Below are 16,697 nucleotides of genomic sequence, written 5' to 3' on the forward strand. Positions count from 1 at the left end.
GGTTTGCCTTTTCCTTCTCTAACTCATTTTACAGATGAGGAGCTGAGGCAAACAGAATGAAGTGACTCTCCTAGGGTCATACTGCTAATAAGTGTCTGAGGCTAAATTTGAACTCAGAAAGATTAAGTCTTTGTGATTACAAGTGCTCTATCCACTGTGCCACCTAACTGTCTGATGTAAATACTTTTTATCCTCAATTAGATTATAAGAACCTTGAGGGTAGGGACTATTTCATGTTTTCTCTTTGTATGCTCAGCTTGTAGCACAGTGCCTTCTGTATACCCATGGAATGTTGAGTCTAAACAGGATTGATTCTGGAAAGCCACATGTGCTAGTTCAACATTGAAGAACTCTGGCACTTTGGGATAAACGCTGTTACATTTACATATCTAAGCTGCTTGATGCATGCCTGTTGATGACTCATGGATACTCTTGGACCCTATCCTATATCCACTCAGAAAAAATTCCCTTGAATGAAGAAGAAAGTAAGAGTTTTATTGAGCCTAGGAGAAAATCATCCTTCACAGGGAACTTTGTACTCAGGGTATTGGGGGAATCCCAATCTGGACAGCATTTGTGTCTATCCAGAAGAATGAGAGTTTTGAAGAGTCTGTGCTTTGCTAAACCATATCTAGTCCTTAGGACAGGCTTGGTTTAGGCTCTTTATAACATCTCCCTCTGCCACACACCCCACTTCACCAGTCTGTGTGTATGTATGTATGTATTTTTCCTATTCGAAATGCCAAGCAGGACTTTTCTTTTTGTATTTACTTTGTCCTCCCCTCTATTTTTCCAAAAGAAAAATGACTTTCAAGCTGAGATGTATTCCAGTTCCAGCCTCCAGCAAAAGTATTTTTTTTTTAACCTCCACCCTGCAGACTGTCTTGGAAATAGAGGTTTACAATCAAACTGCCAACAGAACCTTTAGGTCTGGTCCACATGGCAGATGCTACTCTAATACAAGTAAACAAATAGTGCTTTGTCAGAGGGGTGAAAGAATTCCAGTGGATTCTAATTATCTGCCGAGGCACACATGGAAGGAGAAGGGGAAAAAATACTTATCTGAAGAAGCTCTTGTTGAAAACAAAAAAAAAGGAAAAAACCCCCACCATATCCCATAATTTTGCTGAGTTTCAGATGTTGCCTTGAGCAGGTTGGGAGAGATAACATAGAAAAATGATGAGCCTTTGTTATTTATTCCAGAAGTTTCTAGGAAGTGCATTGTGAAGGAGCCAGAGATGTTTCATAAAATAAATCATGTGCCTAAAGGTATCTTTGTGAGAAATAGAGCAAAGCCACTAGAAAAGGAATGTACAGTATATGATCCATAGACAATCTGGTTTTCCTAGGTTCCAATTTGTATCTTTAAACAGTATTCTTTTGGCTTTCATTGAAATGTCATTGGCTTCTTTCACTCCCTTATCTCAGCTGAAGCTGTTGTCTAGTTCCACACAGGAACATTTCTCTCTACGTTCACTATGATCACTCAGATACCTTCTCAAGTCACTATTTCTCTTATATGGGTTTTGGTTTTATGTGTCATCTTACAATCATAGGATCATAGAATTAGAGCTGTAAGGAACTTCGGTTGTTGTTCTGAATCAGACCTAACTCAGGCCGCTTTGATGGTACAAGCTTATAATTGGAAAGAGAGAAGATATCCATATACCATCCAACACTGAATAAAACTTCAGTGAGAATACTTGCATTAATTCAAATGGGGACAGCTCCCCTACACCTCCTCCTATTTAACTGGATTATATACCTCATCATCAGGAAATGTTGATTCTGAAAAGTGGTCCAGATTTTTGTGTGAGCCAAGCTTTTATATGTAACTCCTTTATATGAAACTCCTTCAGTGGTTTCAGCCTTAGTCTACTAGTCCAATTAAATCTCAAGGATGGTTTCATTGCCTTTTAGGGAAAAACTAACTTAACCTGCATGGAACTAAAGTTCTCACTCAATCATTTTAAAGATTAGGAAGTCAGTATAGGAGAAGTGACTTATCCAAAGTCAAATAGGTAGGAAATTGTAGAAGCAAGATAAGACTTACTGGTATTCAAAGGGAACTCTTTGACCTCACCTTAAACCCAAATCACAAGCCTCTCTTGGTCATTATTTGGATTTTGATGACTCAGAGTGAGTGTAAATAACAACTGTTTCTGTTTTGACAAGAAACCCTGAGGGTCTTCCCCAACCATTTTTTTGAGGTGGTTGAAAGGGCCACTTCTTGCCTCTTTTCAGACTTTGCCTTAATCACTGAATGGACATTGCCTCAGACAAATTGAGACCTGGGAAAGACCTTAGGTTAAAAAGTCCAAGGTTTTCCTGACCAATGCATTTGGCCTTTATCCCATTTTCTAACATGACAAGACAGGAAAATGATAAATGTTGGAGATGATGTGAGAAAGTGGAACACTAATTCATTGTTGGTGGAATTGTGAGCTGATCCAACCATTCTGGAGAGCAATTTGGAACTATGCTATAAAAATGTGCATTCCCTTTGACCTAGCAATACCACTTCTAGAACTGTATCCCAAAGAAATCATAAAAATGGGAAAAGGACCTACATGTACAAAAATATTTTTATAGTAGTTCTTTTTGTGGTGGTGAAGAGCTTGAAATTGAGGGGCTGCCCATCAAGTTGTGTGTAAGTTGTGGTATATGAATGTAATGGAATACTATTGTGCTATAAGGAATGATGAACTGATGGACTTTAGAAAAACCTGGAAAGATTTATATAAGCTGATGCTGAGTGAAATGAACAGATCCAGGAGACCATTGTACACAGTAACAGTCACAGTGTGCAAGGACTATTTCTGATAGACTTAGCCCTTCTCAGCAATTCAAGGACCTGAAACAATGCCCCACATGGCGGGGTGAGAAAACTTTTCTCTAGATCTCCTGATATTGTGTGTGTGTGTACATATTATATTTACATAAATATAATATGTACACACACATATTAGTATAGCACATTTCCACATTGCCCACTAGCAATCCTGCACTCTTGCTATGTGACTTGCCCACTTTTTTCCTACTCATGCCTCTTTCAGATGATCCTTTGAATTACATAATAAGATATTATGTAATTTACATTATATTTGTGTATGCTACATTATACACCTCCCTACATGATCACAAATTCCTTTAAAAGCAAAGATTGTTTTATTTATCTTCATATTTCCTCATACATAAAATTCTGCACATTTCATGATTTTTCTATATTTACTGAGTGATTAAATCCATCAAGTCTTTAGCAGTTGGAGCTAGCCTGACTTCCAGTACAACCTATCCAGGAGAACCTCTAGCTTGTGTCATGCAGAGACAATGTGATGTAATGGAAAAAGCATCTGACTAAGAGTCAGCACGCTTGTGTTCTACTCCTGCTTCTGACCCTAGATTACTCTGTGTCTTTGTGCAAATTAACTTCCTCCTCTGGACCAGTTTCCTCATCTGCAAAAGTACAGGATTGGACTAATTAGCTTTGAAGGTCGTTTCTAGCTCCGACATTTTCTTTCCTGTGATTTCATGACTACCCTCTGTAAGCTTACAGCCACAAGCTATTTAAAAGAAATAGTTCAAGCTTTTATTCTCAGTAGCCTTATCTGTAGTATGAGCTTGGCTTCCCATCACCTACCACAGATTTCTCCTCATGCTTATTGATGCTTGAAGTAAGTAATGAAAGAAGTAAGTAAGTAAGTAATGAAAGAAGTTTTCATTCCACAAATAAAGTTCATGTTGTTATTTCAATAGATTTTTGGATCTCATTGGTGTGGGTACTCCTTCTTATTATAAGAAGTACACAAATTCTTCTTAGAATTTATTAGAAGGGTATATAAATTCTTAGAATTTGTTAGAAGGGTATATAAAATTCTTCTATACCTTTTCATCCTGTCCATGTCCTCCTACAAACCCTCCACAAAGGGATATCTTTCTGTAGATCTCTTGACATCACATGGGTATGAATGAACCAAGCAGACTATCTATCCTTTACTCCTTGCTTTCCAGCTCCTCTCCTTTACAGTCTTACATTTCTTTGATAAGATTGTTTGCATGGTTTCTCTTCTACCATTCTTCATTCATAATGTGTTGCAGCCTGTTTGTGTTCATCATGCTTTTTCAGTAACCTGCAACTTTAATACTTAGGAAACTATGGTAGTCAATGACATACCTGGAAGTATTTCTGGAAGAATATTGATATTAAAGTGATGGACTTTTGTTTCAGGAAGATGCTTGGGGTCATTAAGAGAACTGTGCAACTTCCAATCCCACCCTTTCTCTTCTTCTAACTCAATTCTGAGCCTGGTTCACTTTCCTTTTGTATTCTCTATCCAAGACATTGATGGATCCGTTCTATGGCCTATCCATACAGTTGCATTTCACATACTGAAGAATAAGCATTCTTCATTCTCTTGAATTTTCCTGTGTGTAGTTAGGTTGAACTATTTTGAGTGATTTGGGATCTCACTGTAGAGACTCTGCAGGGTTTTAAGGTTTTATTTAAACAGCACAGTATCATCTGTTAATAGAATCATCTGAGGAACTGGTCTTTTTGTAGGAAATCCCTCCTCATTTTGTACTCTCAGCTGGACATTTTCCATGACATTGGCAAATGCCTCTGCTAAGCAATTAAAACTAAAAGCTTTAAAATGGAAATGTCTGTCTAAGGGTACACATTGACCCACAAAATCATTAATTCTACATTCTAATTAGTCAATCAATTATAAACAACTGATCTCAGATCTCTTTCCATTTGAATCGGGTAGTGGTCATCCTTCTTTACCTTCAATTCTACAAGACAGATAGAAGTAGTGCCTAGTAGGGGAATGATCCAAATGGTACCAGTGAACTGAGGCTACTTTCCCTGGTCCAAGAAGATGGCTGCTTTTTAGATTTTAAAGAATCTTCATTTTAAGATTGTTAATTGAAACTTTTATGATCATGGATGTTTAGAGTCATGGAATATTAGAATGGAAGGGAATATACAATCATGGACTTGGGACTGGGATGGATCTTAGGCATCATTTAGTCCCACCTCTTCATTTTAGGGATGAGGAAACTGAGGCTGAAACAGGATAAGTGACTTACTAACAGTAATACTGTTGCAAGTACTGGAGCCAAGGTTTTTCGATTTCTTGTTTAATGTTCTTCCCACTTCACTTTTGGCTCCCTCCTACTGCATTCATTCATTCAACAAATAAGTGCTTTCTGTGTTGTAGTGACAGTGGTTGTGGTGGTGGTGATGGTGATGATAAACTGCTCACCTTTTCCTAGAGTTTTGTAATTTGAAATATACTTCAAATCCATCCTCTTTCATTTGGTCCTCACATTATTCTGAGGTACTTAGTACAAACAGTAATATCTCCATTTTACAGATTAGGAAACTAAGTCTCAGAGAGATGTGATGGCCTACTCTCTGATTCGCATAACTAGTCATGATCAGATTGATATGTACTCAATGACAAGCCCAAGTCTTTCTGCTCTATTGGGTTTCCTTTGTAGGATTGTTCCCTGATGTCTCTGAATGACTGAGTGGTTTCCTGATAACTTTTAGGAAGGGAGGATTGATCTCTGTGCAGAGTGGTTAGCTGGAAACCTTAAAACATTCCAGGAGAAGAATGTTCAGAGGCATTTAAAAAAACATACAACTTTTTGTTTGGTCTCTCTTTACCCTAAATAGATTACTACTCTAGCTCATATTTTAGGTATGTTGGTTTCAGTTTCTGGGTTTCCTTGAAGTAGCTGACTCTTTACTGGGCTCTGGTGCTTAGGATTCCATTATGAACAAACCGAAAGTTAAACAATGGTGTTTTCAGTATGCCATGGTGTCCTGTTTTACAAATAGGACCATTCTGACTAGCTGTTGTGGAGGCTGCTATTTAGAAGGGACATATTTCTTTATGATCTGTTAACAGCCTACTGCACCCTCTTCCTGTGAAATTGCTTAAAGATATAATCATGGAAAACAGGTCACTGCTAAAGAAAAAGGAATAAGGGGTATGTGCTGCCCCCTAATGGAACAAAGTGCAAGCTGACACCCCCTTCTCTTTCATAGGCTCAGATGTTGAGCTTGGAGGATACCTGAAGGTCATCTAGTCCAATTCCTTTCATTTCATAGATGAAGAAACTGATGCTTAGGGAGGACAAATAGGTCTCTCAAGACCACACATAAACTTTTGAGGTAGGATTTGAACCCAGGTCTTCATAACAAATATGCTCTGGCTTTTCTATCCCAAAGCCAAGAAGGCTACTATCTGGGCCCCAGTGTCCTAGAGTACCCCATGGAATATTTAGTGTATCTTTTCTTTGTGGTTATCAGTTTGATCCCTCTTTTGCGGCCAGTGATTATCTCCCTACTTCCATTTAACCACCTAACATCAATTAGATTTTAAAAAGGAATATTTACTTTAGAGACACAGGAAGAAATAGAAACATTTCACCCTAGACTTTTGGGGCATACTTTCCTATGCTACTCTTCTCTAAAGGAGAAATGGATTGAGTTTAGCTTAGTTCATGAATAACATAGGTCCCATAAAGTTTATTTCAAGAGTTATCATGACTGCCAAATGAATTCTTCTCAAAGCTTTCACTGGCATGTGTCCAGAAGGTCCTTATTCCTCTGTGCTTTGGTGCTGGACTGGCTGCTGGACCTGGAATATTGGGACACCAAATTACCCACTGGATTGTAGAATTTTGGAATGCTGAGGCATTCTACCAACCTTCGGAAACAGAGAAGGTCACTGAGACTTCACTCTCTTAACCTAAAACACAAAAAGAAGAAATCAGAGGCTAAGGACCAGCAACAAAGTTCCTATAGCTTCTTCCCTTACAGCATTATGTCTCATAAGACACCATTAATGAAGGAGTTATCAAATGAGTCCAAAAAGAAAAAAAGGGATGTGGCTAAAGCTAATTTGAAGGTCTCTACCACCAATTGCTCAATGGTTAGAGCACTGGACCTGGAGTCAGGAATACCTAAGTTTAAATCTGGTCACAGACACTTACTACCTGTATGACCGTGAACAAGTCATTTAACCTGTTTGCCTTAATGCACTGGAGGAGGAAATGGCAACTCCACTATCTTTGTCAAGAAAACCCCAAGGATATTATTGGCATGCTATGGTCTATGGGATCATGAGGAGATGGACATGACTGAACAGCAACCCCAGCAATCAATGTCTCTCATCTTGTCGACCAGAGCCCATTCCTGAATGTCCCTTCATGCTCCTGGTCTCTCAAGACACTTCCATTACAAATCATCACAGCTCCTCCAGAAGCAAGCTTCCTAGTCCCTTCCACATGGAGAGATGCCCTTAGAAGGCACTCTGCACATGAGTCAGACCCCATTACAACCCCATTACAACAACCCAATTACAGACTTATAGCTGGAGAGGAACTCAAAGATGATCTACTCCAATCCCTTCATTTCAAAGATAAACAACCTGAAGTTCAGGAAGGGCATGTGATTTGACCAAAGTCACACAAGTAGGAAGTGTTGGCCTAGTTGTCTAAATTTATTCTGATTTGGGAAGGATAGAATATTTCATTACAGATTAATAAATCAACCTAACTTTCTGTACTCCATTTCCTTGGAACTGATTTAGTTTGGATTAAGGGTCCATTCAGCCCTCAAGTTTCCAGTCTGATCCATAAAATCAAAATCGTGTAAAGAACACTTGATTCAGAGCCAAAATACCTGGGTGGAAAGTACAGCTCTGCTTCTCGCTACCTCTGTATTGTTTAGAGGTTCATCTGATTACCTTGGGCCTCAGCTTCCTCAAATGTAGAACAAAGTGGCTGGGTTTTATGGTCTATAACATGTCCTAGTATGACACTAGGATCTCAGTTTCATCACATAATTCATTTATTCATTCAAGAAACATTTATTAAACATTGCATACAGAGCACTGGTAGGTGCCAGCAGAGATAGCATTAAAACAAGTGACAGAGTTTAGTAAAAGAATAGAAGATGTTCACAAAAACAGACCCCAAAATCTGAAAGAGTTTTAGAAATCAATTTATTAGGTAATTTGGTAGAGCAGAGAGAGCCACAAAGGAGACTTGGCTCCCTTTCATCCAGGCACTGAAAGGTTTGCATAAAATAGGATTTTGACATAGGTTTCCCCACACAGGAACCCATATGCATCACTAAGCAATTTTGCTGGGAGGGCAACCTGAAAGCAAGGGAGATTGAGATAGATATGAGCAACTGTAACCCAAAACAGAAGCTTGGGGTGGAGCCTTCAGGAATTCCTGGATGTGGTAGCCCAAAACAAGAATCCTTTGGGCGGATCCAGGATGTGGGGGAATTGGAAATGCCTTGTAGCCATCTATGACATTCCTAGAGAGTTATTGGGGTCAAACCACATTCTGGGTGTAGATAACCTTTAATCACATAAGGTTGGGCAAACAGTATAATGATTGTTCCAAACAGTATAATAACTAATTTTTCCTTCAGGGATAAGGACTGAACCTGTGAAATTAATGGTATTAAAGAACTTCCAGGGAGGAAACCTCTTCTATAGACAGAGGTTGATGTCTCCTTTGCAATTTATAGTCTTAGAGAGATGCCTAGAGTAGTAGAGATGACAAACTCTGGGCCAAGCAGATTAAAATGTAATGGAAAAATGTTTAATAACATACTTAAAAGTATAATAGAGCATATAGGATACAAATTTGCGGTTTTCTAAGTCAATATGCAGTCACAGGGATTCTTATCTATTTGAGTTTTACTGCGCAGACCTAGAACCCTGATAGCTATTTGTCTTATTCAGGATCACACAGTCAGTGTGTGCCAGAGTCTAATCTTGAGTCAAGTAATCTCAGTACCTAGGTTAGCTCTCTATCCATGGTGCTGCTACTAGTAGTAATGAGATATGACATATTTCAGTCCTTTCAGTCATACCCAACTCTTTGTGACCCCATTTGAGGTTCTCTTGGCAAAGATACTGGCGTTGCACTGAAGAAACTGAGAGTCAGAGAAGTTAGTGACTTCCCCATAATGAAAGAGTGAGTTTCAAGAAGCAACATTTGAACTCAGATTTTCTAGATACCAGGTCAGCTTTTTGTATGACACAGTTACCTTCCATGTATCCTTGATGAATTAGACCTTTCCATTGCTATTCTCCTTCTTATGCTGTATCTGGGAAGCAATGTGGCAAATGGATAAAGAATTGGCCCCAAAGTCAGGGAGACATGAGCTCAAGTCTCATCTCTGAAAATATGAGCTCTGGGACCCTAAACAACTCATTTAACTTCTAGGCAATTACAGAGAAGGTACCACCCGAGCCTTCAGTCTTTGTAATCAGTAATTGTAATTGTAATCAGTCTTTATTCTCATGTTATCCCTATTCTTCTTTGTATTTCGCTTAGTAGATATATGTGAGCAAGAAAGTGTTATGGTCAGAGTACCTCTTTCAGAAGATTATCTTGGTTGCTGCATAAAAGATGGAACAGAGTAAGGAGAAACACAGCAATAAGACCAATTAGGAGACTGTTGAATTAATCCACATGAGAAGTGATTAAAGTCTGAAAGAGGATAGTGGCCTTATGAGTAGAGAGAGATAAAGGAATGAAATAAGAAGTGCTGTGGAATCAGAATATGAGAATTCCTGACTTCATGTCGTATTCTGCCTCACATTCTAGCTAAGTAATTCTGAATAAGTCACAACTTCTGGTTTTCAGTTTCCTCATCTGCAAAATGAGAGTACTGGATTCAGTAGTTTGTAGGGCTCCTTTCAGTTCCAAGTCTCTGATCCTATGAATTTGGTCATTGATTAACTATGGGATAAGGAATAAAGAAGAGGAAAGTTTCAAGGATCACTTCAAAGTAACAAAACTGGGCTAGCTTCAAAAGAAATACAGATATTTAGAGGCAGGATGGGTCTAGGGGAAAGATTATGAGTGGCATCTTGGGATTAACTATTAGGAGAATATTCAAGTATAGATATCTAAAAGGCATTTGGCAATGTGGGAGATGAAATTCAGATGTGAGATTATGACTGGATATGTGGATTTGGGAATGATCTTCAAAGAAATGATAATTTAACCCATTGAAACTGATCAGTTTATCAAGAGAGAAAGGGTAGAGAAAGAAGAGAAAATATCCTAGCACAGAGAACCTCGAGAGATATGTATGTAAGGGATAGGAGATGAGGATTCTGTTCCAGCAAGGTGACTGAGAAGGAACCTTCAAGCAGGTAATAAGATAATCAGAAGACAGAGAAGTGGCATAAATACTAATGGAGGAAAACCTAATGGGTAAAGATAAGTGACACCCAATTGTTAATAGGCATTGAGATAATGAATCCAGGCAACATGAATTTTTCCTGTAGCATTTAGGAGCATATATGTGAAAACAGAGGAGGTGGATGATGGTGTGTTTAGGTCTGATAAGGTATCAGTTGTGATAGAATAAGAATACAGAGAATAATATAATAAGTTGAACTGGTTAGTTACAGTGTTAGGACAAAAAGCAAACAAAAAAAAGAAAAGCAAGTAAGGCCAGTGCAGAAGAGATCAATTCCGAGAACAGAAAATATGGAAGGGCCTAGATAAACATGGTGAAGGAAAATGATAGGTTTAAGAGAAAGAGAACAGAGTAAAAAATGGCAGGAAAAGAAATGATCATTGAGAAGAGTTTCAGATTTCAGGGCATGGAGATAGTATGATGATAGGTGATGTTGTAAGGTCTAGTATATGTGGGTACATTAGGTTGGAGTAAAGATGTAAGTCAAAGGAATTGGCGAGGTTAATGAAATGAGGTGGCAAGATATTGGAAAGGACATCTATCTGTATGTTACACAAAGGGTAGGGATGGAGAAAAGAGAAAACATTTATTAAATGCCTATTATGTGCTGAACACTGTTAAATGATTTACAAATATCTCATTTTTATCCTTAAAAAAAAGCCCCATGAAGTAAGGTGTTATTATCTCCATTTTATAGTTAATGAAACTGAGGCAGAGGTGACGTAACTTGCCAAAGGTCACACAACTAGCAATTGTCCAAGGTTGGATTTGAATTTAGGTTTTCCTGACTCTAAACTCAGCACTCCATCCACTGTGCCACCTAGCTGCCCTCAGAGTGGGAAAATATGTGGAAATTTGTTTTGCTTAACTATGCATATTTTTTTTTTACTTTCATTTTTTTTCTTTTCAATGGAGAAGTGAGGTGGATAGTAGAGAAAATACATTTTTGTTATTTGAAGAAAACTTAAAAGAAAAATCAGGGAATTGTTGTTAGCATCAACTATTTGTATAGGATTTATATGGTAAATACATAAAGTCTAATTTCTTTATTAAAGTAGGGCCAATTATATCTAAAAGCATTTTAAAATTTACTGGTACCTTTTGTGGTTGCATCACATCTGTGACTTGAGTCCTTCCCTACCAACTTAGTTATCCCTTGTAGCAGGTTTTAAAAAAAAAATAGTTCAGCAAAAAACAAAACTTCAGCCATATCTGGCAGTATATACAATATTCAGCATCCATTATGCCCCATCTCTGTAGTGAAGGGGAAGGATTAGCTCAACTCTTCTCTGGGGCCAAGCTTGATTATTTTCATTATAGTGTTCAGTTTCATTTTATCAATCATTTTATACTGTTGTAGTCATTCTGCATATTGATTTCCTAGTTCTGTTTATTTCATTTCGTGTCAGTTCATGTAAGTCTTAGCATGTTCCTCTACATTTTTCATCTTTATTATTTCTTACGTTGCCTATTATCCTTTATATTTCTAGACCACAATTTATTCGGCTGCTCCATAATTAATTGGCTACTACTTTGTTTCAAATTCTTTGCTTCCATGGAAAGTCTTATTCTGATTATTTTGGCATCAATGGAACCTTTCTTTCCTGATGACATTTTTAAAAAAGCAATTACTGAAAATGCTTATATTTTGAAGACGTAACTTCATTTCTTGCCAAATATGCCTTTTTACTAATTCACACTTCTTCCTCCCTATTTAATGTGCGTATTTGCCAAGTAGTTTATGTATTCAGCTATTCTCCCAGCATTCTCAAGGCCTCTGTAACTTTTCTTTCTGCAGTGCAAGCTGGAGTTCCATTCCTGTTCCTCCGGAAAAGGCTTCACAACCCAGTGTGAGGGACCCTGTCCATGCCTTCCAGAGCCAGAACCTCCCAAGCACAAGACAGAGAAGAACAGTGAGTTTGGATCCTGGGGGACATTTCTTATGAGGAAATAGATCTGGGAGACCCAGGGGTTTGGCAGTCTTTGTCCTCTGCTCAGATAGTAGGAGTACAGAATTCACAACATAGTTGTTTTATTAGGAGGCAAGCTTTTTGGCTAAGAGTTTTTGACATGATCTTTAGGCATTTTCTGTACAAGTATAGGCTATAGCAGTGGATAGCAGTTAAAAGGAAAATGAAACATTGACAATCCTTAAGGGTAACTGTGTTAGGCAAAGAAAAACAATCAACTTTTGCAATGGTAAAACTAGACATTGGCCAGGAGAGCCTGGTGTGTCCCAGAAAGAAGCAAGGGGACTGCTGTAGGTAAGAGCTGGACTTCCTCGAACTCTTATCTCTTGGGTTCTTTGAACTTCTCAAGGCCAAATTTCCAAACTGGGACTGAGGTGAATCCATAATCATGGAGTATGGTCAATTAGTAATGTATTCTCCTGGACATTATAACACAAACCTGAAGGATGAGGATGAAAGAAGCCCTTCCTGGGAACAGACTTGTTTAGTTCTAAAGCAAGAGGGAAAGTCTTTGTGGTGATCTGGGCATTTTTACTGTCCTGCTGGATTGGGGTTCTCAGTCCTTCTTTCTATTAAAAACTTATAACATTAGCTTCAGTTTCATGGAATTGGGGCTCTTTTAGGCTTAGCTGGCATTTTAAGTTTAAATATACTTATATAAAAGATTGGCTATCAAATGAATTATTTTGCCTACAATGCTGATGACTTGACAGCTTTTTAAAATTATTTGTGTGTATGTATGTGTGTATATTTATAAATTCTTAGCTAGATTTCTGCTGTCATCAATGTGGGTATTCCCTCCAATCATACAGATTATAGATCATCTATTACTTCTTATTCTTGTTCACCTATAAATTCAGCACAAGAGGTTCACCTATGATCCCAGTAGAGCACATAGGCAATTTCAAATTTGTCTCTCACCTTCAGGTCCTTCAGGGCTAGTCTATTTTTTTTGATGACATCCTTAATTCTTGCTGTTCTTTGTATCTACACATTTGTCACATGTTGCAGCCCACTTGTACCCTTCATCTTCCACTCCATTGTCTGTGATTGTAATCCTCTTAGACTGTAATATTCCATAATTTGCAGCCACACAATAGCACCAGTAGAATATTAGTGTTAAAAAAAATGGTTCAAGGAGAAATTTGGGGTCATTAATATAGCTCTGCATTATCCTGTAGGCAAAACCCAGCTTGCTTCTTCCTGCTCAATTTTGGGTCCAATTCATTGTCTGTTTGCATTGTCTCTCTTAGCTACATGCTGTAGGAAAAGTTCTATATTTTGTCCATTTAAAAGCTTGAGATAATCCAGACAGAAGGTGTACATATGGATACAATGTAGCTATATGTCAAAGGCACGAAATAACAGCTTGACGTATGAGAATAGAATGAAAAAGCAATGAATGTCACTTTCCTAAGGCACATCCAACATATTCTTCAGGAAACCATGCTGGCTCTTAGTGATCACTGCTTCCCTTTCTAGCAACTTATTCATGGTAGAGTTCTAGAATTTAGCCGGTAATTGAAATCAGGCTTAGTGGTCTATAGTTTATAGACTCTAGAGGTTTTTTTTTTTTTCTTTTTTGAATAGTGGGATATTTTCTTTTCTCTGGTTCTATATTCCCTCTCTTTTACTCTACCATTTTTCTAAGATCACTGACAGTAACTCAGCCATCATAACCATCAGTTCTTTCACTACCCTGGGATACAGCTTACCCAAACCCCCAAACTTCAACTTATTAGAGGCAGCTACGTCCTCCTTTTTCCATTTCATCACTTGTGTTGGGCTTCAACATTTAATGACCAATTTTGTTCAGTCCTTTCCAGTTCAAAGATCATTACCTTTGACTGAGAAAACTGAAGCAAAAATAGCTCAGCCTTCTCTCCATTATCCATTATTTTCACTTCATCTACCTTAAGCAACATTTTTTTTAATCTTCTTCTTTTCGCCAACTTCACTAAAAAAAAGTGCTCTTGATGTCTTTAGCATTTAATGACAGCTAACGCTCCTTCTGAAGTACCCTTACAGGTCCATACTACTCTTTTGTGTTCATTTATAATTACCTGTCCTCACTTTCATCTTCAATAAATGCCTCTTAAAATTTTAAGTTGATTGTTAAGTTCCCTGTGTATCTACATTGTTCTTACATGGTACATGCATTTCTGCCTTGTTATTATAAGTTCAAAGATGAAAAAGATTGTATCTTTTTCATCTTTGTATTCACAGCCTACCCAGTACCTTGTGTTTACTATATGAAAAGAGAACGGAATCAGATTGAATGAAATCAAATCAAATTGTGGATTTTGTGAAAGTTTGTGGTGGATGAACTTGGTTTTTGGATCCTATTTCAGCTTTATTTTTTATCTCTTCTTCCCTTAGCCCTCCTCACTCTAAAACCCTATTTATCTTTCACTGAGAGTCAAACTCTGGTAAAATAGAAAGAATACTAGCTGTAGATCCAGAGGACTTGGGAATTTAAATCCTGCATCTGGCATCTGCCTTGTGACCTTGGACAAATAATTTTACCTTCTTTATCATCATCATCATCATCATCATCCTCATCTTAATAATATCTAATATTTATATAGTGCTCCCTATGTGCCCGACACATTATAAAGCGCTAAGCACTTTATAATTATTATCTCATCTGATCCTCACAAACAAGCCTGAGAGGTTGGTGCTATTATTATCTTCATTTAACAGATAAGGAAACTTAGTTTTCTCATCTGTAAAAAGAGGGGAATGAAACTAAATGGCTCCAGAGGTCCCTTCCATTTCTGCATCTCTTGTTTTATATAGTTTCTTTGTCTTTGACCCAGTCAGCAGTGTTCTGGGTCCATCTCTCTTTGAAGCCTATTTAAATGGCTTCACTTGGTCATTGCTGCTCTCTTTTTGAAAAAAAAAAAAATGATGTCATTCATTTTTCAGACTGACTAAAGAAGGAAAGGAGAACTTGGTCAGAGCTAGAGCTAAGTCCCTTAAAAGCTCAGGATCATTATCTAAACCCTCTCATATCTAAAGCAGTTGAGGAGAGATGTAGTCAATTACTCTTTGTCTCAGTCGATGGCATTTCCAGAATTTATGGTAACATTTCTACAAGGTTATTCCTCTATTACCAAGGGAAAAAAAGAAAGGAAAAAGGAGAAGAAGATCTCTGGGAACTAATTTTATTATTCTTTCTTCATGTTGGATTTTCCAGGGAGAAAGAAATGCATATTGGGTAAAGGCCAGATAAGTCCTTGTTGGATTGATAGAGGGAAAACGTGACCCTTCCTAGTCTTAACAGGAGATGGGAGTGGGGCCTACAAGTCAGGAAGATCTGACAAAAATGAACAATGTACTGCTAGTTTTCCCCAGGAAAATACTCTCCCAAAGAAATAACCTTTTCTCTTGCCTTGAGTTGTTTGGAAGAGCAGAATAGGCTAGGAAATGAATTTATTTTTTCTTATGGAGTTTTCAACCTGAGGGCTGGACTCTGGTACACAAATCATGTTGACAGAAGATTGTCTAATTCCATTACTTACTGGAAGTTATATGTGTGAAATACATTCAAACACCAACATGGGAAGAAGTAAAGACGAAGGGGAAAAAAGAAGCTGCTTCTTTGCTCTCAGTAATATCTCAGTGGGGGAAAAACAACCCATAGACATGTTGCAAAGGCTTCCAGCAAAATGTAAATTCAGCTCCGAAAGCAAGGACATAACTTTTCCTTTAATGCGTATTGTATAACTGAGTAAAGGCTAGGCACTCGGCAAACTTGCAATTTAAAAGCAGTTTGTATTAACCTTTCCACACCCATTCAATCACATTCCCATAATATTCAGTGATAAATTGTAGTCAGAAATTAAAAATGTAAAGGAACATTAAATTCCCCAGCCTTGTTATTCTAAATGTCATGACCTTTAAAAAAAAAGTACGAAGTGCTAGATAATAGAATTGGCAAGTTCATCAAATTAAAAAAAAAATCCCTCACATCAAGCCTGTGCTGGGAGCTATGAGTTGACTATAATATATGGCCTACAGTTTTTCCCATTCATTTTGTGAGTTGTGCCCTTGGAATTTAGTCTACCTTCTTAGAAAAAAACTTGGTTTAGAGGCTTTAATATTTTTACTTAATGATGTAGTGGCAAGAGCTCTGCCTTTAGAAACAGAGGAACTGGATTCGAATCCTAGATCTGCTAGCTTTATGTTGGTGCTTCTGCCCCCCAGACCTCAGGCTCTTCATCTGTAAAATATGAGAGATGATGTGAACGACTTAGCTCTTTTCAGCAACACAACGATCCGAGACAATTCCAAAGGACTCATGATGGAAAATGTATCCACATCCAGAGAGTGAACTGATGGAGTCTGAATGCAGATTAAAGTATGATATTTTCACTTTACATTTTGAATGTTTTTTTTCTTTTTGTTTTAATTCTTCTTTCACAAAGAGACTGATATGGAAATATGTTTTACAGTTGCATATACATATATAT

General features: G+C 37.7%; 1 protein-coding gene across 1 annotated transcript in view; it reads left to right on the forward strand.

Annotated features, from left to right (window-relative positions):
- SPOCK1 (SPARC (osteonectin), cwcv and kazal like domains proteoglycan 1) overlaps positions 1-16,697 on the forward strand; it is a 759,531-nt gene that overhangs the window by 597,725 nt on the left and 145,109 nt on the right. Inside the window, exon 6 of the mRNA XM_072629860.1 lies at positions 12,051-12,165. Coding sequence (XP_072485961.1) covers positions 12,051-12,165 — 115 coding nt within the window. The remainder of the gene's footprint in view (positions 1-12,050; positions 12,166-16,697) is intronic.

The sequence above is a fragment of the Notamacropus eugenii genome, chromosome 1 (genome assembly GCF_028372415.1).
Source record: "Notamacropus eugenii isolate mMacEug1 chromosome 1, mMacEug1.pri_v2, whole genome shotgun sequence".
In the NCBI taxonomy this organism is placed as follows: domain Eukaryota; kingdom Metazoa; phylum Chordata; class Mammalia; order Diprotodontia; family Macropodidae; genus Notamacropus; species Notamacropus eugenii.